This window comes from Ambystoma mexicanum, chromosome 11 (assembly GCF_040938575.1).
Source record: "Ambystoma mexicanum isolate Mex_15411 chromosome 11, UKY_AmexF1_1, whole genome shotgun sequence".
Classification (NCBI taxonomy): domain Eukaryota; kingdom Metazoa; phylum Chordata; class Amphibia; order Caudata; family Ambystomatidae; genus Ambystoma; species Ambystoma mexicanum.
In genome coordinates this window covers 1,467,300,962-1,467,322,924 of record NC_090934.1, presented here as the reverse complement: position 1 = coordinate 1,467,322,924, position 21,963 = coordinate 1,467,300,962, and the positions used below count along the sequence as shown (strand labels likewise).

Below are 21,963 nucleotides of genomic sequence, written 5' to 3'. Positions count from 1 at the left end.
ATGCTGTCCGGATTAATATACTTCAAGATGACCCTCTCGCAGGCTGTAGGTAATTAAACCTAATTTGTACATTTAAAGGAAGAAGGCACAGGGACAAGGATTTGTACAAAAGGACCCTGATCACCGCAATACGAGAGATATTAGGGGCCACCGATGTTTCTTACAAAAGCTTCACCTGTGCCCATATTTTATTGGATTGTATGCACTGCGGCAAATGCAATGTTCGATTTGGTTTTAATAACCTGCACCTGTGCGCACGTATAATCCAATGCAGGGACGTATTGGAGCAGAGGGGGATCACGGTCTATTTAGATGTAAAATCAAAGAATTGCCATCCCCATGATGCCTGGTCCGAAATCCCAAACACAGGCCAGAATAGGGATGAAGGTATTTCTATCATAAACACCCTACCAGTTATACATGATAATATTGGGGATGGTCTAGATGAGGCAAAAATCCCTCTGAATTCAGGGCATACGAAAGAGGGAGGTGATCTCCTGAGTGTTAAGATAAGGTTGTCTAGAGAGGCCCAAGAAAAGGTGTTTTAAAATATGTGCTTTCCAAAACCGCAATATCTTTAGTCTAAGCCCCGGGGATTGGCCGAATATGCCGGACTCGCATAGATGGACAAATCATCTGAAAATAGTCTCATGGAAGAAAGCAGGCTTTATCCAAGGTTATTCGGCATACTCAGGAATTTTGGCAGAAAGTAAGAGGGGACGTAACAAGGGTGGGGTCGCGGCACTCGTTGGTAAAAACTTGCGGATCAGTTGGCATTAGTATTGTACAATCGATTGTGAACATCTACAATCCTCTTAAAAACGGGGCTGCATTTATTTCAGGGTTAAAAGATATCATGGATATTTGTCAGTGGTAGGACCGACAGACGGGGTAATTATAATGGGTGCCCTCATCGTCAAATTAGGTCCAAACGCAGAGGCTGTTTATGATAAATTGGAATTAGGGGATAGCGGTGGAATCTGTGAGAAACTAGAAGGTGTCTCACCCGCTAGTCCCAGGAGGTCTCTCTCTCAGGTGGCCAGGGCATGGCCATCACCTTTGGATCCAGACCCTGGGGGTGGACCAGTGCATGAGGGTCACCTGGGTGAGGGGTCTTCGGGGAGTGAGGGGGGGACACCTGATGGCGAGACGCGGTATCCCCTTCCCTGTAACACCTTTACCCCATCCTACCTGGTAGGGTACTTGGGATATTTACCCCTCTGCCCCTCCCCTTCCCCTTTACAAATACTTTCACAAGGACAGCCCACTCTGGGAGAAAACAGACTTACCCCTGAGCATTGTAGCTGACATGTCCCACTAATCTGGTCAGGCAAGGTCAGGAAATTACTGATAACCACTCACAGCTGACTTCCATTAAACTTCCCCTCACAGATAAAAGGCGCACACAAGAGCACACTCTGTGTAAGGCAAAGCACACAAAGGAATAGCTTTTCCGGATGGCAGCTGAACGAGGGTAGAAAGACGGTAAACCTAGAAGGGTGTTCAAAGAAGAGATCACCTTGACCTTTCCGGCAATAAACCATGAATTTTAGAAATCCTTCAGATTAATAATCGTAAATCCAGGAAACCAGACTGAAGAATCCTGCATTGTGTGTTGGAGAGACCCATGGCCCTCCTGCATGGCTGATCAAGTCAAGGAGGAGCAGCAGCCGCCATGGTCCCATCCTTGGCTTCAAAATCAAAGCAGCGCAGAGAGATCAACACAGTCGGTGAGTTGGGGAGACCGATACAAGACCAGACTGTGTCGAAAGTCAAGGTTGCAAGCAGAATCATTGTATAAAGAGCGCAAGAACGAAGATTGGTAACGTGTGTCATGAAAGGCGTCAGGAAAGCTCAATTGATGATGGATGTTTGAACTCGAACAAAGAAAGATACAGTATCAGTAACAGAGTTGTCCGGCACTGCGAGTGTGCTCAATTGAAGGTCTCTGTGAGGTATACCTCCAAGAAGTGGCAGAAGCGACGTAAAAGAATGTGAATAAGGAATGGAATTAAGTGGTTCTGCAACGGTATAAGTAAGTCTCGATTTCTGATACAAAGAGGTCTGAGCCCAAATGAGGGAGACCAATTGTGAACATTGCGTTTAAGGGGTCTGAGCGTGACCGATGGAGACCAATTGTGAACATGTATTTAAGGGGTCCGAGCCCGATTGCGGCGGACCAATTGTGAACATTTTGCGTTTTAAGGGGTCCGAGCCCGATCGAGGGAGACCAATTGTGAACATTGTGTTTAAGCGGCCCGAGCCCGAACAAGGGAGACCAATTGTGAACATTGTGCTTAAGTGGTCTGAGCCCGAACGGGGGAGACCTATTTCAAACATTATGCTAAAAGGGTGTCCGGACCTGAAGGTGGGAGATCCAAGGTGAACTGTGGATCTGAGAACTTGTGAATGTGAAAATCCTGATTAGAAAGGCCCTCTACAATGAGAGACTTTTATTTGGAAAGAGACTTGGGCACAGAAGGCCCTGATACCTATGCTTTGCACTATATCCTCGTGTCATAGAAGCCAAATTGTGTGCGAAGCTCAAGCGTGCCATCTTGTCCCATGCTGAAACCGGAAGGGAAGCCAACTGCTCAACTATCCTGTATAAATATCAATAAAATATCAGTATCCTGACATCTCACTTCCTGAACACTTTTCTTTTTGCATACTTTGTTGTCCCACACCATTTGTATTTAGAAGTAAGGATTGGGAATAGGTTTATTAGTATAGGTGGTTTTATTTTGACAGACTCCACTAGGACTGCGTTATTATTATTTGATGGTTGTAGCTTGCTCCCATCCTTAGATTTAGGTTTAGGCGTTCAACCAACCCATTGAAGTTCAATAAACACCCTTTACCTGTGATCACTTGTGTCTGTCTTCACTGTTTGATACCATGCCTTCCTTGCAGATCCCAAGAAGAACAGGGGCACATTTTATGTTTGGTACTGGTGTCAGCCATTTAGACGGCTTCATGACAGAGAATAAACTGGTTGAGCTAAATGCAAGGTACAAGGATGACATACGATCTATACGGACCTGCAAAATAGGTGTTAAATCACTCCGTGATAGATTATGTTCTGGTGCTTTTTCTAAAAGAATATTTGTAAATTCGAATTTGCTGAAAGATTTGAGAGTGATCGTTTCCGCTTAGAGCTAGGGATTTCCTGGCACAGTGATACAAAGATCCTTGCATTAAATCCCAATAGACGAGATTGGGCCACGGATATAAACCAACTAAAGACGAAATAATGGAATTTCCAAATCTAGAGGAAGTAATGCAAGGAGCTCCGATCCTGCTAAATAATATGGGTAATACCCGGCAATGTATGAGAAGTCTTGAGGATTTACAAAAAAGGTATCAAGATATCACAAGAGAGAAGGATGCCTGGCATCGCCCCCAGCGGCAAAATATCGAGCAGGCAGCATGGTTCGATAAGCAACGTAGAAGAGAAAAAAGGTTTTAAATCTGCTGGTCAAAAGTAACAGATAAAATAAAGGCCAGAAGTACACGGCAAAAATCAAGCATAAGAAATAGACCATGCAAAAAAGACGTAGTTCTTAGAGGAACAATGGGATCTATTGCAGAATGCAGTGTTCAGAAATAACACAAAACTATTTTGGACATTAGTGTTCAAGGGGTGCCATGAGGCCGGGCAGATGCACTGTAATACGATCGCCGTGAACAGATGGGTAACCTACTATCATAACTTATTTGCGGGCAATAGTTTGGCGCCAGACAGGTAGGGGCAATTATCCTCAGGAAGTGATGTAATTTCCAATGAAAGCGAAATTAAGGAAACGATTATTAGCAGCAAACCGGGGAAAGCTCCGAGCCTGGATGGCTTGCACCCAGAGAGTAGACTGGTGGCCCTGATTCTGTTGAAAGTGTATGATGTCATTTGCAAATCAGGTGGGGGGCCTAATTCATGCAGGCAATGTATAATCATCCAACAATTTTAATGGGGAGTTCCAACGATCCCCAATGTTGGAGGCCAATTTCCTTTGTTTTTTATATGCCTCTATTTACTAAAATGTTAGAGAGCAGAGTTGAAGCTTGGGCTCATGAAAACTCACTTCTAACTTATTATCAGGCAGGGTTTAGAAGGGGAGTCATCCGGATAGATCACTGTTCTGCCCTTCACACTATAGTAGAGAAGTACTGTAGGGTGAGAAGGGGGCATCTGTATGCAGCATTCATGAACCTGGTGTTGGGGAGATTTCATTATTGTGGCTCATCCTCTCTCCTAGTGAGACTCCCAGCACTTTTTGCTGGACCTCTGGACCTTTTTATTTCAATCCTGAATGAGTGGAGCCCTTCTCCACTCATTCATTCTTATGGTCTCTGTCTTTTGGAACTCTATTTTTTTAATTCTACCTGTACTATGGAGTCTGTCGGCTCTTAAAGGCATCTGTGGTTTTACTGCTGCAGCAAACAGCTCATTATGGGCACTGTTGCTGGGGACCCTTAGGGTGCTCCTTTAAAATTAGTTTTCTATATCCTCGAATAACTACAGTTGTTAAGGATAGAGTATCTCTCCCAAAACTCTATAGTCTGAGAGATTGCACACCCACCTTCAGTGGAGTGCAAAAGGGATACTTGGTATCCCCCTTCTCTCTGCTCCTGTGACTTTTTAGTCACATAGACTAGACAGCCTAGTTATGGCTGGTGGCAGTGAACACGTTCTACCAACTATTGTGTATGTTCTATGCTGCAGGCTTTGTCCATAGCCTCGGTAGTGCACAATGGGGGCGCCCAAGTACCAGCTTGGGGCCTCACTTCTTTTTTCGCCATTACTAGTGTGGTTGGTCTTAGTTAGCCCTTCTTCTACCATTCTGGGAGGGGGAGGTCAGTATGTGTGTTTTGCCTTTGGCGGAAACTAGTAGGTATCCCCGCCTAGGCTCCAGAGTCTCTGGGCAGGCAGTAAGTGGGGGAGGAGTCTTCCACCCCCCTGTCCTTTGTCTGCCAGAGTGCCTGAATAGGACCTGCTCCCACAGGGGGTCTGGCTGTCCTGATTGGACAGCCAAACACCCTTTCTGTAAAATGCTGAGAGAGATTGCAAAGGAGTGTGTGCTGGGACTTTATAAAACGTTTGGCTTCTGGAGCATAAAGCAAGTTGACCACTGGAAACAGAAGTAACTGAAGAAGAAAACGACCAGGGACGCCTGCAGACCCTTTGCAGTGAAGCGACCACTGCTGTCCTGACCCTGTTTTCAATGCGACAGAAGACAACTCCTCCCCTTTGGCTGGAGGGGAACAACCTGTCCCAAGACGAACATTTGAAATCAGCCATCTCCCGATGTCCTAGAAGTTTCCAGAGCTGCGGCTGCCCAATACAGGAGACCTGCTGCCCATTTCGAGTTCATTGTCGTAGAAAGGCCGAATCCATCCAACTCTGTGCCGAGCCTGTAAAGACACTCCAGAGATCCGATCGAGCTCACCCAGACCCCCTCACCAGAGTGTGGGACTGCAGAAAGCGAAGAAGATTCACGGGGCGATCCGTGTCCTTTGTTGGTGCCGCAGAAAAGGCACCGATACCGCAGAGTGAACCAAGAACTTGCTGAAAGTCGTGCCTTAGGTCCTCCCTCGAGACTGCTGCTGAGAGACACCGTCCATTATCCTGCCTTCAGTCATCAGACCAAGGAATCCGGAGGTCGGCTCCAGAGCCGCAACATCGCGGAGCATTCAGCACAAACAGTTTCTTCTACCCTAAGGTACAGTGCAGAAAAAGGTACAGTTTACCTGATTCCAAGAAGTCGCTCCAGAGCGTTTGAGTGCACGCAGAGGTGTTCAGGGCAACCCCCTCTTACCTTGATCTTAGCTGCAGCTTGTGTCCCCTTCTCGAGTCCGTTTTTAGGTCTCATTATTTGCTGTTTGTCAAGACTTCGAGCCGTCTCTGAACTGCCTTTAGCTAGTGTTGCGTTTTGGGACTTGAGAGACTTGCCAGGCGAAGAAACCGTCTCTAGAACCTTGAACTAAGCTGATGTTGCACTAACCACTTATTTTCCTCCCTTTAAGTGACTTTTCTATATGTGTTTGCAGAGTAAATACATTACCGTATGACCTGTTGAAAACCACATGAGTGCGCTAATACCGATAATACGATAACGTTGTCTTTTCCCTTTCTAACGTTGCTACAAATGTAACCACAAACAAACACAAAAGTGAAAGTGCTATTTGAAGTGTATTATCTAGTATTCCAAAGTGTTCTACTGTAAACGTCTAAAGTATTTAAAGTGATTCTGGTGTGTGTGTATATAATAAATATTACATTTTATATAAATACAAGTGTAAGTGCTTCTTTGATGTGCCTGTCTAGCTAAGATTCAGAGTACTTACCTACAGCTCACACCTTCCTCTTAAGATAAGCCTGACTGCTCTGCCACTCTACCAAGGTCCTGAGCTGGTACAGACTGATACTAAGAGTTGGGGATCTACAAACCACTGGGATATCTTACTAAAGTCTTACTCTTCCGTTCTGTCCCCTTTCCTCCATACTGCATGGGCCTCCCTCGCGAGGGACGGGAGACGGAACCTTTTTCACCAGAAAAATCTACTCCCTCTAAATATAGAGGCGAGCAGAGGCGCAGCCCTGGGAGCATGCGCTGCCCTGACTCTGCCCTCCTGCGCCACACCTCAATCCCCTTTTCCGCGCCGACGGGAAGGGGCCGAATTCACCAGTGCTCCTGGGTTTGGCTTCGGCCATGTCATTCCATGCATGGATTCTTCCTCTATATCTTCTTTTGACTTTTTGTTCAATAGGTACTTGGTCCTCAGATGCCACAGCTCCTCCCCGGCGCATGTCGACTGCAACAGGCCTGTTCCAACTTCAGACCCCCATGCCCTCTGCCTACATTGCCTTGGCCCAGACCATGATTGGCAAGCCTGTTGGGCGTGCGGCTCGCTGTCCCTGAAAGCGCTGAAGAACAGACTAGCCAGATGAAGGGAGCTCTTTCAGCGGTCTCCTTATGAGGACCTAAATAGTTTCGTGAGACGTTCCAGGCCAGAAGTAGGGCCTATATTTTCATCTGCACCTTGCAAGGGAGACTCCTTCCCAGGGACTCTCCTACGTGGGAGGGACCGGTCAGGTCCTTTTACCAACTCGCACACCAAAGCTGTCACAACTATCGGGCTGAGGGGTCCTCGGGTCCTCCCGGTGCCAGGGTTGAGGGGCCGACAGGCTCTATTACCGGGCTTGCGCCCAAGGGGTTCTGCCCTTGTACCGGCATCATGGCCGAGGGGCTTCGCCCTGTTATTGGCAGTATGTGCGAGCGGGCGCCTGAACGCAGCTCTAACGAACCCTGGGTCGAGGTTGATGCACCTAGCAGGCACGTGCCCGAGGAGCGGGGCAAGTCGTGCCCCTCACACATAAGCAAGCCGAGCAACACGTCGCAGCCACGTGGTAGGCAGCTCAACAAAATGGCTGATGTGCCAGAAAAGGACACCCGTTCGATGCCTCTGCATGACTTTGGCGTAGAACGGGTATCAAGGTGGGACTGGCATCAACCAGGTATGTGGCCTACGGCCTACTCTTCTTATGCGCAAGGCTGTTTTCCTTTGCGTCCGTATGTACAGGGTCGGCAGCGGCTGCAGTTGTCTCTAGTAACCCCCTCAGTGCTCTCTTCCTCCTCTTTGGTCAGTGAGGACCGGATCTTTGAGAGGTTCCTCAGCCTCATGAAGTCTCCAGATATGGGGGCTATCATCAAGGACACAGTCAGGGAAGTCCTTCCCGCTATGCTAGCGGCACCATAGACGCCTCCGCCGATGCCTCTGGCGCAGCCGCCTCCTCCGGCTCCTCAGCCTACTCAACAGGCGGTTCCATAGCAGCCTCCGCCTCTTCCTCCGCCTCCTGCAGTGGTCCCCGTGCCCCAGCCTCCTGATCCGGATACTCCTCCTCCACAGGATCCCACAGACCCTCAGTATACTGATGAGGAGGAGGATCCTGACGCACCATAATAAGCCAGGGCCTTCCACAAACGTATCACGGGCCTAGCGGAACACCTGCGCCTCCCACAGCCCCAGGTCGAACAGCTGGCATGGGCGTCCTCGCTGAGGTCCTCACAAGGCGCCCTTCTGCCAGAACGGGAATTCCACTGCAAACCAATGTAGTCTCCCTCGCCAAGAACGGTTGGCTCAAACCACACTCTGACCAGCCAGTCAACTGCCGCCTGGATGCCAAGTACAGGCAGATGGAGGCAGATACACTCTTGCTCTCGTCCCATCCTCAGCCACACTCCTCGGTGATCGCTGCGGCATCACTGTACTCCAAGCCTCAGTCGTCCTCATCTTCTTCGACAGCGCTGTTAGGCAAGGAGGAGAAAACCTTGGAGGCATGCGGTATGAAGCTGTATTCCAATGCTTCCTTGCACCTGCGACAGTCCAACGCATACGCCATGCTGGCAGCCGCTAACCAGAGATTATGGCAGGAAATTGCTGACTTCCTCCCGGAACTCCCCACCCACAGCCAATCACGTTTCAAGGTGAGGCTAGCCGAGGCCAAGGCCAAGCTTGTGGCGCAGGATATCATGGAGTCCACGCTTGCACACATCGATACCTCTGCGCGTGCCATTTGTATTGCCATGGACATGAGAAGGATGACCTGGCTCCGGGCAACCAAGTTCAACCCGGAAGTCCAAGAATGTATTCTAGATCTGCCCTTTGAGGGCAGTGACCTTTTCCACTCCAGCACAGATGAAAAGCTGGACAAGAAGAAGAATAGCTCTCAGACGGCTAAGTCTTTACCTATTCTGACAAAGGCCACACCCAAAGCGTACTCCCAGTCTCAGCAACCTCGGATACGGGTCGCTCATCTGGAGGCTTCTGCGGCTTCCAGGAAAGGAGGTCTAGACAGCCGGAACGCTCGCCGACCCCTAGTCAGCGCAAGCATCAAAAAGAGGGGGCTGGGGGACAAGGGCTTTTTCCAGTCCCCCTCCTCCGCCTCTGCCTCCGAGGGTAAAAAGTCATTACGGACCCACTCGGGTCCACGTGTCGCCAGTGAGGGGCAGGCTTGCTCTTCACGCACACTTTTGGCGACAGAACTTTGCAGACCCCTGGATCCTGTCAGTAGTCTCCTCTGGGTACCGTCTACCTATTCCTGCCTCTGCTCCCTCCTCTCCTGCAAGTTGGGACAGCAACTCTTTTGGCGGAGATTCGCTCGCTAGTCCTGAGCCAGGCCATGGAGGAAGTCCCAGCCTCCCCAGGAGGCTCAGGCTTTTACTCCAGGATCTTAGCCATTCAGAAAAAGTACCAGTCTGGCCTGAGGTGTACTGGACCTTTCCACACTCAACCTCTCCTTACCTCTTCAGAGATTCAAGATGGTTACGCCAGCCTTTATTGCAGAGACATTGTGCAGGGGAGACTACATGTGCTCCCTGGATCTGAAGGACGCATATCTGCACGTCCCGATTTGGCAACCCCATCGTTCTTTCCTCCGGTTCAGGATCATGGGCTGGCATTTTCAGTACAAGGTCCTCCCTTTTGGCATCGACTCGGCCCCCAGGGTCTTTACCAGGCTCATGAATGCGGTGGCAGCCCTCCTCCGGGCTCAGGGCCTCCATATATACCCCTACCTAGACGACTGGCTCGTCAGGGCTACATCTCAAGAAGCAATTCAGCACTCCTCCCAGGCACTGATGAACACGCTACACGACCTGGGCTTTTCGCTGAATCTCAGGAAGTCACAGCTGCAACCCACGCACTCTTTGACCTTCATGGGCCTCATCTGCGACACATGCTCCGAGAGGGTCTTCCCCTCGGAGGACAAGATCTCAGCCATCAGGAGGGCCACGTCCCACTTCCTCAGCCGGGGCTATACTTCGGCTTGGTGGTACCAGCATCTACTGGGCCTTTTTGCAGCGGTACTACTGGCCATCCCCCACACAAGACTCAGGATGAGAAGGATTCAGCTCCAATTCTCAGCGTCGTGGAACCAGGAGAGTGGCTCTTAGGCCGAAATTATCAAGATCCCCATCTCTCTCCACCTGGACCTCACATGGTTGTCCAGGGACTACAACCTGCGGACAGGTAAGCCCTTCAGGCCCCCCGTCCCACAGGTGATGATTACCAAAGGCTCCTCCCTAGAGGGCAGGGGAGCCACTCTGGAGGACCTCTCGGTACACGGCACGTGGACCCGTCAAGAACGGGAATACCACATCAATTGGCTGGAACTGAACGCCATCTGGTTAGCGCTCAGAGCCTTCCTCCCACGTCTCAAGGGAAGGGTTTTCCTCATCCAGACAGACAACTCGACCAGTATGTAGTACATCAACAAGCAAGGGGGAACCAGGCCCCCCTCCCTGTGCAGACTGGTGATCAACATGTGGGAATGGGCCTTGGAGAACGAGATTTTCCTCACGGCAGTCCACCTTCCGGGGGAGTCCAACCTGGAAGCGGACAGGCTCAGCAGGTTGGGAGTGGACAACTACGAGTGGCAGCTGAACAACCTTGTTGCACAGGAGATCTTCCACAGTTGGGGCCTCCCCCAGGTGGATCTCTTTGCCACCAGGCACAACAAGAAGTGCTCCCGGTCCACCTCCTGGCAGGGGCAGGGCCTAGGCTCCCTGGGCGACGCCTTATGGATCCGGTGGAGCGGCATGTCAGCATACGCCTTCGCACCCACTCCACTGATTCACAGAGTACTTAGCAAGTTCAAGGAGTCTCACCAGCTCAATGTCATTCTGATAGCTCCATGGTGGCCAGCCAGGCCATTGTTCTCAGAGCTGCTCAGCCTCTCGGCGGTCCCTCCAATCCACCTCCCGACAGGCCCAGCACATCTTCTGACACAGCAGGGGGGCTAGGTCGTCCACCCTGCCCCTCAGAAGCTGGCCGTCACAGCGTGGTTCTGCCACTGGGCGCACTCCAAGGATATCGACCCGCTGGCTTGTTCATTGGACGACGTGCTGTCTTTCTCAGCGCACCTCGCCAACTCTGGCGTGCAGGTGGACACCTGCCGCACATCCCTCTCAGCCATTGGGGCCTACAGGAATTCAGAGGAAGGGGTCTTCTCCTCCTCCAACTCGATCGTCAGGGGACATTTGACCGGACTCGCTAGACTCTACCCGCCCATCAGGAAGCCACACCCTGTGTGGGATTTGAACCTAGTCTTGGGCGCCCTCGCGCACAACCCGTTTGAGCCTATGGGGACGGCGGACATCAGGCTGGTCACCATCAAGACGGCACTGCTAGTCGGCCTCACTTCAGCGCGCACGGTCAGCAAGATCCAGGTCCTAGTCGCATCAGAGCCGTACACTACCTTTCACAAGGATAAGGTGGTCCTGCAGACCCATCCGGCATTTCTACCTAAAGTGCCATCAGCCTTTCACTTAAACGAGGAGATCGTCCTTCCGACATCCTTTGCTGACCCGAAGGACGAGCCTCAGAGTTCTGCACTACCTAGATGTCAGGCGTGCCCAGAAATTCTACCTGGACAGGACCAAGGGCTTCCGCAAGTCAGATGCCCTATTCATCACTTTTGGAGGCGCCAGGCCGGGCTATCAGGCCTCCAAAGCCTCAATTTCCCGCTGGATGGTCTCGGCCATCAAGGAAGCGTACGAGGGCCAGCATAGACCCCTTCCGGCGAACATGCATGCCCACGCGGTCAGGGCCAAGGCAACGGCCATCGCCTTTCAGCGCCATGTCCCCTGGCAAGTCATAAGCAGGGCGGCCACATGGGCCACCCCTTTGGCTTTCTGCAGGCATTACTGTTTGGATGCCGGCTCCAGATCAAATGCGGCTTTCGGACAGGCGGTTCTCCAGAACCTGTTTGCTTAAGGAGGGTCTCCTCTCCACCCTGGGGCTACATTCAGTTGTAATCGCCCATGCAGTATGGAGGAATGGGGACGGGACGTAAGAGTAATTATAAGTTACTCACTGTAGTGACTAATGTCCCCTTTCCTCCATACTTCCCACCATCCTCCCCCCTAATAATCTGGTGTCATTAGGCAATGGTAAATCTATTGTCGACGCGTCTTTGGGGACTGAGGTGTGGCACCGGAGGGCGAAGTCAAGGCAGCGCATGCTCCCAGGGCTGTGCCTCCGCGCGCCTATAAATTTAGAGGGAAGTAGATTTTTCTGGTGAAAAAGGTTCCGTCTCCCGTCCCGCCCATGCAGTATGGAGGAAAGGGGACTATGTACTAAGAGTACGTTAGTCACTACAGTGAGTAACTTATAATTACTGGCAGTAGGACTTTAGGAAAACTCCCCAAACACCTAGAAAAGACCTTTGATTCAGTGGATAGAAACTTGCTGTGGAGTAATTGGGCTCTCTGGGCACGCTACTTGGTATTTTGAATTTGGTGCAGTTATTCTGTAGGGATGCCACAGCCTCAGTGTGTGTAGCGTGAGACGGTGCCTGTACAGAAAGGTTCCCCATAAGACGATGAATGGAACTGGTCTGCCCCCTGGCCCTGTTATTGTGTATTTTGGTTCTGTCTGGTTTTGACCCTAATGCAGCAGGAAGGAAAGTGTGCCCTCTGCCCCCCACAATATAAGTTTTATAAAGAATCATTTTTTGACCTCTATTCATCAGACTGTAAATATAGGATGACTTGAAATGATATCAGCTGTGACGAATCTGTGGATGTCGTCCCTTCTTCTCTAGAGGAAGACCTTTTCCATGGGGCCAGGGTGGTGTGTCCACAGTACAATAATCCCTCAGGGGATGTGGGGCGTGCACCAAGGGAGGATCACATGGGGCGGGAAGCCCCCTATGGAAATCGGGACGATTAATCTCAGGGAACATGGAATTCATTTGCCTTGATAACCCCAGCCCCTTTTCGAATACCAAGTTCCTCCTCCCCTTTTGAAGGGAGAAGTAATATACTTTGTTGTAAGGATTGCCATCTTAATTCTCTGATACCCTTAATAACCAGAAATTCCCAAAGTGTTTAAGCATGCCGCTTCAGAGGGAAAAACTAGTACTGGAACGAGGAAGATCACTTCAAAGAAACAAAGTGAGTGGTCTAGTTTATTCCGAGATGTCAATTGCTGGAATTGAGGCAGCTGGCCGGCGCAAGAGTTCAAAAGGAGTGAGAAGCCTGAGCGAGACGAGCCTCCCGAGCACAAGTCACAAGAGAACAGGACTTCCGAGAAGGCACAGTGGTTTACCTGCACCAAGCAAGCAGAGGGAAGCCGAACGGGAAGCTACAGCGAGGTAGAAAAAAGGCAGACAAAGGTCCAAGCTTTAAGGTCTCAGTGCGTTGGTGCCGGTACTTGCCTCGAGGCTACCCGAACTCTAGTGATCCACTTGCACCTCCCGACGCGCAGCTGATAGAGGAGAGATTTCGCCCGAAGCACTGCAGAACCCGCCACTCTATAAAAAGCTGTTGGAGCCTCAGCGAGAAACACAGTGACTGGAGAAATGCTGGTACTGTTCAGGAAGATGAAAACAGGTACGCAGGTTTACCAGAAGTTGGTAAAGGTCTGGGAATCTTAAGCGAGGGTCTGGCACCGAAAACAAAATCAAAGACAGTTAACCCCCTTGGCAGGAGAGTAAACAGAGAGAGAGTGAACAGAGAGGGAATAGAGCGGCAGTAACAATACCTTGCGAGTCTTGAATTCGCACCCAAAAGAGAGGGTCTCAATGCAATTTCTGAGACAAGGGAGTTCACCTCTGAGGCTTTCTTCACAATTCTTATTCTCATTGGGCTCACTGAGACGAGGGAGATCACTCCTGTCTCCCATAGCTCCCAATACAGTTACTTTGGTCAGAGCATGTCACTGGTTCTTTCTGGGGTGAGGGCTTCTGCATTCCCAGTGAACGCTTGTTCGGCTTTGCTCTCTGCAGGGGTTCCAGGCAGGCGGAATCAGCGTAGTTGTGGGACCACTCGATCCACCTCCTCGAGGTCACGCCACAGTCTTCCGATTTCCAGCTTCTAGTTCGGCTTGCTCTCGCATGGCCATAAAAGTACTCTTCTGTCTGTGGCTTTGTCCTCCCAGCGTGTGGTTGCTCCTGCAACATTCTGTCTTCTCTCCCAGTTCGAATGTCCAGGGCTAACCAGGCTTCACACCTTTTGCTCTTAACCAAGTCCTCCTTTGCTGTTTACCTTGGTGGGCTGGGGCCTCCCCAGCGGAGTGCCAAAGTCTGTCGTCGGGCTTAGTTGTGTACTCCTCTTGCCTTCGTGGGGCCACCTTGTCCCAGTATCTTTTACATGAGTGTTCTGCATGACTCTGTGAATGTTCTTCTTCTCAGTACCTTCATGGTACAGATCCTGTTCAGACTGAGTGTTCCTATTGATGCTGTCGAGTCTTGCAGGAAGAAGAGGAGTATCACAATAGTACATAGTAGTACTGTCAGCCTAAACCTCGACAGATCCTAAGGGTTTCATAGTGTTTAGGGAAGGAGCATTAGGGAGTTCCATCATAGCACTCCTGCTTTTTACCACTCTTAGGCGGACTATCGCGTAGAGGTCTCACATCCCTAGCCTTACAGGGAAGGGCTCTCCCTTGGGGAGAGTGACGTGATCCCATGAATTGTCGCAGCCTGCGTTTACTTCAGCAGCAGTTAGGATGTCAGTGGGCAAGAAGGATCGTCTCTTGATTGGCTGAGTGGGTTACTGGTACGAATACTGTATGCAGGGCCCAATGTTACAGATAGTCCACCATTAAAGAAAAACCTAACTTTGGAAACACTTGGGTGCCTCCCCAAACGCAGTCTGAGTACAGGGGTACCTTACAGTCTAGACTGTTTCTGGCAACTGGTTGTCAACATTTCAGATCCCTTCACGGTTGAGGGTCAACGGTGGCAGTTGCATGGTGGCAGATTTGGGGATCACAGATATTCTTCAAGCCAATTTGGCTTCTGAGGAACACAATGGTAATGTTGTAATGACAGCAAAGACATGAACTGCTGGAGCTCAAGTATCATTTAGCTGTCACAGATCCGATACCGGGAGGTGCGGCCGGTGTTCAGCAGAGGCAGTTCATGTAAAAGATGGGCGCTAAAAGTTCCCTGGTTACGTTTAGCTTTTTATTTTTCTCTTGCTGCGTCTTTGCTTTTGCATTGTATCCACAGGCCTCAAACTCGATTTGGTTACTAGCAGTTTTTGTATCCGGTGCTTCCACCATGTCATGCCGGTGTAAAGAGAATAGCAACCAAAAATGGTGCGGTAAAAATAATCCAAGAGACCAAATGATCACTGCACCGCTTTGCAAAGGAAAAGAAGGATTATTACATGCAAAAAGGTCTCGGCCGGGCCCGTAGAACCGAACTGACACAGAGCTCGTCACGCCCCAAGAAGTTACAGGTTATATAGCATAAAACCGCAAATCAGCATGCTTACTTTACTTTAATGATTTATAAAGCGCAACCATGGACCGTAGGCTTAAGATCACAAAAACAACAAAGAAGACTAACAACAAACAAGAGTCATGAAGCCCGGGGCTAGTCAGAGAAGAGATCCAAAGAACAGAGAGAGTGAAGCAAATAACCGAGTTTTCAGTTTCTTCCTGAAGAGTTCAGTAGACTTCAGGCCCCTAAGATCAGGAGGGAGACCATTCCATGCTCTTGGGACCGCGTTCTGAAATGCTCCATTAGTGGCTTTGGTGGTGTTACATATGGGGGGGCAGCTGGTCGGTATAACTAGATCTAAGGGATCTCATGTGTGTTTTCTCTTTGAGCAGATCCTGTAGATAGGATGGAATTTTGCCCAGTCGACATTTGTGTGTGATTAGCAAAAGGCGGTATAGTACCCTCGACTCAACTGGGAGCCAATGCAAGCCATGTCTGGCCCCAGAGATGTGGTCTGTCCAGGCGATTCCAGTAACCACTCATACTGCACTATTCTATATCACCTGTAACCGGTTACAGTCCACTTTATTGATACCATACAACAGACTGCAGCAGTAGTCGATTTTGGCCCCACTATGGCCTGTGCAATGGTCTTGAAAGGTTGGAGATGGGCCAAAGGCTTGATGTAATAAGCAGAGGACGGAACCAGGCTACCGACGTGAGCTTTCATCTTTAGATTTTGATCCAGGAAGACGCCCAGCATCTTAACCTTCTTTTGAGAGGCAATTCTAGTGTCCTCTATGCAAAAGCTCTCACACACAGGTCCCAGTTTCCTCACCATATTGAGAGTGCCAAGCACCATAGGCTCGGTCTTGTCTCTAATCAGAGCAAGGCCGTTCTGCACCATCCAGCTCTCAATAAGGGTGTAAACTTTATTAAGATTTAATTTGTTTGTCATGAATACCTGTAAGTGGGATGACACTCTGGGTGTCATCAGCGTAGTTCGTGTACGCGACCCCATTTTGCTCTAAGAGAGCAAAAAAAGATACGGCGAAGATGTCATATGGGCATGGTGAGATGCATGCCCCATGGGGGACGCCAAATTCCAAAAACTTCGGAGGAGCTTCTGCGTCATCACAATAGACTCTACATTCCCGATTACTCAGAAACGAGGAAATCCATTGGGCTGCTTCACTCGAGAAGTTAGCCACGTCCTTCAACCTGGTGAGCAGGATGGAATGATCCACCAGGTCGAAAGCCGCGGATAAATCCAACCGCATCAAATAGACGATTTTCCGTTGTCTATATGAGCTAATAATCTGGACTTCAGTTTTAACAGCAGTATCGGTCCCTAATCCCTGCCTAATCCCTGATTGATGTTTATTGAGAATGGGATGTCTGTTAAGATGAGCGGGGATGTGGACGTAAGCTACTTGATCAAAGGTCTTAAGCAGGAACAGGGTGTTCGTAATGGGCCTGTAGTTTAGTGGCATATGAGCCGGTAAACCTGGCTTCTTTAGGATAGGTCTTATCCATGCCTTCATTTAGCTCCAGGGGCACAGAGTTTTCTTGGAAGGAGGCATTCACACATTTCTAAATAGCGTCTAACAGAATTGGAGAGCAGGATTTAATAATAACTGCTGAACAAGGATCGCCTTTGCATTTGGTGGTTTTTAAATGTTCAACGGTAGTAGATAGTTCTGATACAGTTATAGTGGTAAAACTAAAGTGAGGAATACGGTTTTTTTTTTCTCACAAAATCGACATTGACCCTGGCTCCCTGTAACTTGGATTGATCTCCTTTTTTAAGGGCAATATCCTCCTTGATTTGACTAAGTTTGCCCTGCATGGCATCTTGAATGGCTGAACGCCAAGCAGCATCCTTAATTACAGTGCCAGTGTCCTGGGTATGCGGGTTTCCTGCCCTTTATGGATTTTAAAGAGCTCCTTGACTTCTGATTGGGCACTCTGGATTCTACTATTAAGAGTGGTTGTTTTGTGCCAAAGACGGCTACTTTATACTCTTTGGCTGCCCCTTTGTAGGCTGCCAAGGTCAGAGGCGAGTGGTTGGATTTCCACGCTTGGAGGTACTTAAGTGTGGAGGCTTTGAGTTTCTTGAGTTCTGGAGAGAACCAGGTGTTGCTGTTACATACTTCTTTCCGAACTTTCTTTTTGAATGGTGCAAGAGTGTTGGAAATGTTGACGATTGCGCTTCTGCTGAATCTAGATTTTGTAAGTTTGCAATAAGCAGTTTGAGCAGAGGTTCGATGTGCTCCAATGTTTGATTTCTCTAGTTTCTAGATGGAGGCTCTTGTCTATACAAGCCTCTCATTTTAATTGGAAATTCAGACTGCACTGCGAAATGGACAAAGTATTGATCTGACCAGGGGCAGGCAAGGACGTGAAGACTTTTAGTTACGATATTGAGTGTAGATACCCAGTCAAGAGTGTGCCCCTTGCAGCGGGTAGATTTGTAAACCTGCTGTTCAAAGCCCAGATTGGACAAAGCGGACTCCAAGTCTAAGGCTATGCTATCGGACTCATGCCCGAACCAAAGATTAAAATCACCCAATACTATAAATCTAGTTTTGGGTTTAAGAAATGGAAGGAGGAGGTTGGAGAGTACAATAGTAAAATCCTTTGCTGGTGCTATGGTGGGTTGGGGGGGGGGGTCTTGTAGAGCAAGAGGAGATTTAAGAGTAGACTCAGCATTAAGCCCTATTTTGACAAGTTTTGACTCCGTTCCTTCAATAGGTTGACATTTGACTTCCCAAATAACAAGATTAGATTTAAAACCCCCCCTTCCCATAGTCCTATCCTGCCAGAGATTGCTATATATTGCATGTTTGACTAAAGACCTAGTATTCAACCTCTTATTTTTAGGTCTGAGATATTTTTAGGTCTGAGACTGGAGTGATCTGGGATCTGGGGGAGGATCTCCTGGGCCCAGCCTCCAGTGGTATGCTGCACTTCTCCTGACCATTAAGCAGCTCTCCTGGTGCTAAAGATCTCACGTGATGCATGATGTGACAGCCTTGGTCAATTTCTATATTGAGTCCATGTTCTGGGGTACTGCTGCTATCCAGAGTCACCTGTGGCTCTCCTATTGCCAAAGCGGGGGTACGGGGCGGTGTCAAAGGATTGAAAATTAGCGCCCCTGTAAAGAGCGTTTAAGGGAGTGTGCTGCTGTAATTTGCATAAGGATCTAGAATTATTCTGTTCCAAGTAACTACCCATATTCCTACAGGCAGGGGGCCTTACCTTAGTTCAGTGGTCCAACGCATGTTTAAAATGGTTCTGGCTGCAGAAATAGCAGCCTGGACCTCTACAATACCCATAAGGAAAGGAGGATAAGAGGAGTGCGGGAGTTTCCTGCCTTCCGGCCCTACACGGACCGCTTGGTGCTCTCACGCTGGCGCTCTCGCGCCTTGTTTGCAAATTTAAGCGGCCGTGAGAACTGCCAGGGCTTCTGGGGCTTGGGGCTTCTTGTCTCCTTGAGGACTAGACCACAAGCAAAACATAGGTTTCAATGTCATCCCACCACCCGCATTGGCTATATATAGGACATGCTATCACCCCTATATTCCCTGGACTGATTGGCCACACCTTATCTAAACCCATTCCCTTTTCACGTGGCTGACTACGACGTCGCCATTAAATCCAGGTGCGGGATTGGCTAATCAATAAATTGACACGATAATAAATCGTGGCTATCACGTAATGTGCACCCCTCTGATCCAAGCATGTTCAAAGTTAATCTGGCAAGGCCAACTCAGCTTTGATGAGACGATGGGCCTTCTCATTACACTATAACCACGGTGCACAGAAACTACACCCGACCTTGTGCTGCATTTATTGCCATCACCTCTGCTCCTCCTATCCCAAATCACGGAATGTTCCAGACACGGCTCCTCCCTTATCTCCTACAGACCCCAGGTGCCCAGTAATGATGTGACCACAGCATCACTCTTGAGTCTGAATTTCAGGGATTTATTTGCTTTGGTTGTACGTCTACTTGTAATTCATACGGAATGACCGCTCATTGGGTGAGGGCAGTAGTGCTCTAAATCTTCACCTGGCCTGTTGGCATCACAAAACCTTGTGCCCTATTCTCATAAATGTGTCCTTCAAAGGGTGCATCCCTACCTGCCTTCCCCATAGCTAACATTTAGTTCCGACCGTGTTCAGGCCCTGCAGCTGGATACAATTAGCATTTACCTGTTCACCATGGGTGCCTCTGACCATGGCTTCTCACCTGAGGGACAGAAGAGATTTGTTTTGGGATTAAGCTAACTGGAGCCACAGCTCCACATCAAGGCCTGCCTTAATATCCAATATGCTGGCCCTCCTGCCATGTTAACATGCTGGCCTCACTCCTGCTACAGTACCTTTCTGACTCCATCTTTCCCCATGCTTCAGCTCTTTCCTCGCACCTCAATGAAGAACAGCATTTTGTATACAGCTCCTAAACACTGTGCCTATAACCCTGCTCTGTCTATAACCTTTGCAACTGCTCAACCTTAATATATTTGTTGCTCCTTCTGTGTTGCTAAATGTGGGTATATAATGTGTGTAAAAACTAAGTACAATTGATACGTGCGCCTTCTACCATGCAACACTCCCCCCGCACCCACTGTGGTTTGTACAAATAGGTTTTTCTCGGCCTGGAGCGTTTTGCCTGGCTGGGATGCTGTAAATACAAGGTGCTCCACCTATCCCACTTCCCAACCTTTATAATACACCTGGAAGTGGGTCTCCCTGACGGGAAAGAAGTGTATAAAATAATCAAGACAGGTCTAGTCTTCTTTTCCAAAACCAGGAACCTGCATACGGATGAGAACAGTTATGACGAATAATTTGTCTTGTGTCCTGGACTCACTTTCTCTCCCAATCACGCATTCTCTCACTTCTGCACTACCTTCCTCTAATGACTACTTGTTTTGTTTTACGGTTCTAGCTTAAGTTTCCTTCCTCCCAGATCACAATTCTTACAAAGTACCCGATGCAGCGCTCCCAACCCTTGCCAGATCTGTCTCGTACGCAGTCTACCGCTTGGCAGAATTTCGCTTCCTCTCTATTTTTAGTCCCTCGTGGTTGCAACTCAAAAACACAGCTCCTGCTTGATCAAGATACTTGAAGAAAGGCAGCTTAGAGTCTGCCCTATGTTGCAAATCGCCTCCCAACATTTTAACTCTGGCTGCCTCCAAACACCTTCCCCCTTCTTGGCTTGGGAAAGGCTCTTGTCCCTGGACCCACGTCAAGGAACTCCACTCTCCCAGGAATACCACACACGTAGCCCCATCCAATCTTCCCTACAGAACATTTAAGGAATTGCATTCACCATCTGTATCCTTTGGGTAGGAATTCTATACACCACTGCTAACCGCTGCCTACGAGACCTGACCGATCTCTCTCGACATCAGGATAACGTACAGGCTGGTCATAGTTGTTCCTGACCTCTGTAGCTCTCGCTCTCCATGGCCGGCTGTGGCCATGAACATATCTGGTAAATCCTGATCCCACTCACTCTCACATTAGGCATCATGTCTAGCTGCTGAAATCGGTGCTGAATTTAAACAGGGGTTTCCTCCAGGGCCATGCCTAGGGAAGATATAATTCACAAAGGCTGCCACCAGCCACTGGAGCCCACAAACCAGCTGTGCAGGGAGGCGCGCACAGTGAACAAGGCGCCTTTGAAGCACACTTAACAGTGGGGTTGAGCACATTTGGGATTCAGTTCCTTGAACCATGAGACAAAGGAAAAAGGTAATTCAACTAGCCAGAAAAAGTGAAAATCGGATTCCCTGTATAGGTAGGACCTTCAAACTCACATTGACCACTTATCAATTTAGAATTTGTGGTATTTTGTTCAAGGCCTCCGTTCAGAATGAGATGCAAGCCAATGCCATCTGCCTACGGTGCCCCATAGCAGTATCACCGAGTTCTTCAATGCCTATGTGGTAGCTGATTCCTACACTTGAAGCATTGCTCCACTTGTGGTTGTATATATTCATTTTCTTTTTCACATTGTTTTACAGGCGGTTTTTCCTGGCGGCTTGTGACGTTCCAGAACCGGAAGATAAGTTTAATGTGGATGAATATTCGGACTTGGTAACTCTCACCAAACCAATTATCTACATTTCGATTGGAGAAATCGTCAATACGCACACGGTAAGCATCTTCCAATGTTGCATGTATCATGCAGACTGCTGCTTGCAGTCCGATTGTCGGCACTCTCTATTGTATGGCAACACATCTGTATCAAAATGTGTCTTGGTTTTGCTAGGCAATGAAATAGCTGTCTCCTTTTGTTTGAAGATAGTGCCTCTCAGCTGATAAAAAGCATATTCTCTTAATGTAGATATGTTATCTTATGGTACAATCACATGATATGTGCACCTGTTATAACTCACATCTTAGTGTTGCTTGTGAGTAGAGGAGGTGAAGCTGTGTCTACTGTGAGAAGATTTAGGTTTCAGTGTCCTTTCTGGACTTCAATCTCTTGGCTGGCTCTAATCGGACAGAGTAACGGATTCCACAAGTACGGGGTCGAGGTAGAAAATGCTCAGCTACTCAGTCAATCTTTCCAGCTTCTGGGGATCGGCAGCGTCTGGTCATGTGCTGACATTACTCACTGTAATGTAGACTGCATACTGGATTTGAAGATTCGCTGTCTGAAGTCCGCGCTCAATAAACTTTGGAATGCATTGCAGTTGTTTAAAAGTTGTACGATC

The 21,963-nt window shown here is 48.9% G+C and overlaps 1 protein-coding gene across 2 annotated transcripts in view; it reads left to right on the top strand.

The window, feature by feature from the left end:
• IQGAP1 (IQ motif containing GTPase activating protein 1) overlaps positions 1 to 21,963 on the top strand; it is a 473,401-nt gene that overhangs the window by 407,441 nt on the left and 43,997 nt on the right. For both annotated transcript variants that reach the window (XM_069625145.1, XM_069625146.1), the window contains one exon: positions 21,268 to 21,400. In XM_069625145.1, coding sequence (XP_069481246.1) covers positions 21,268 to 21,400 — 133 coding nt within the window. The remainder of the gene's footprint in view (positions 1 to 21,267; positions 21,401 to 21,963) is intronic.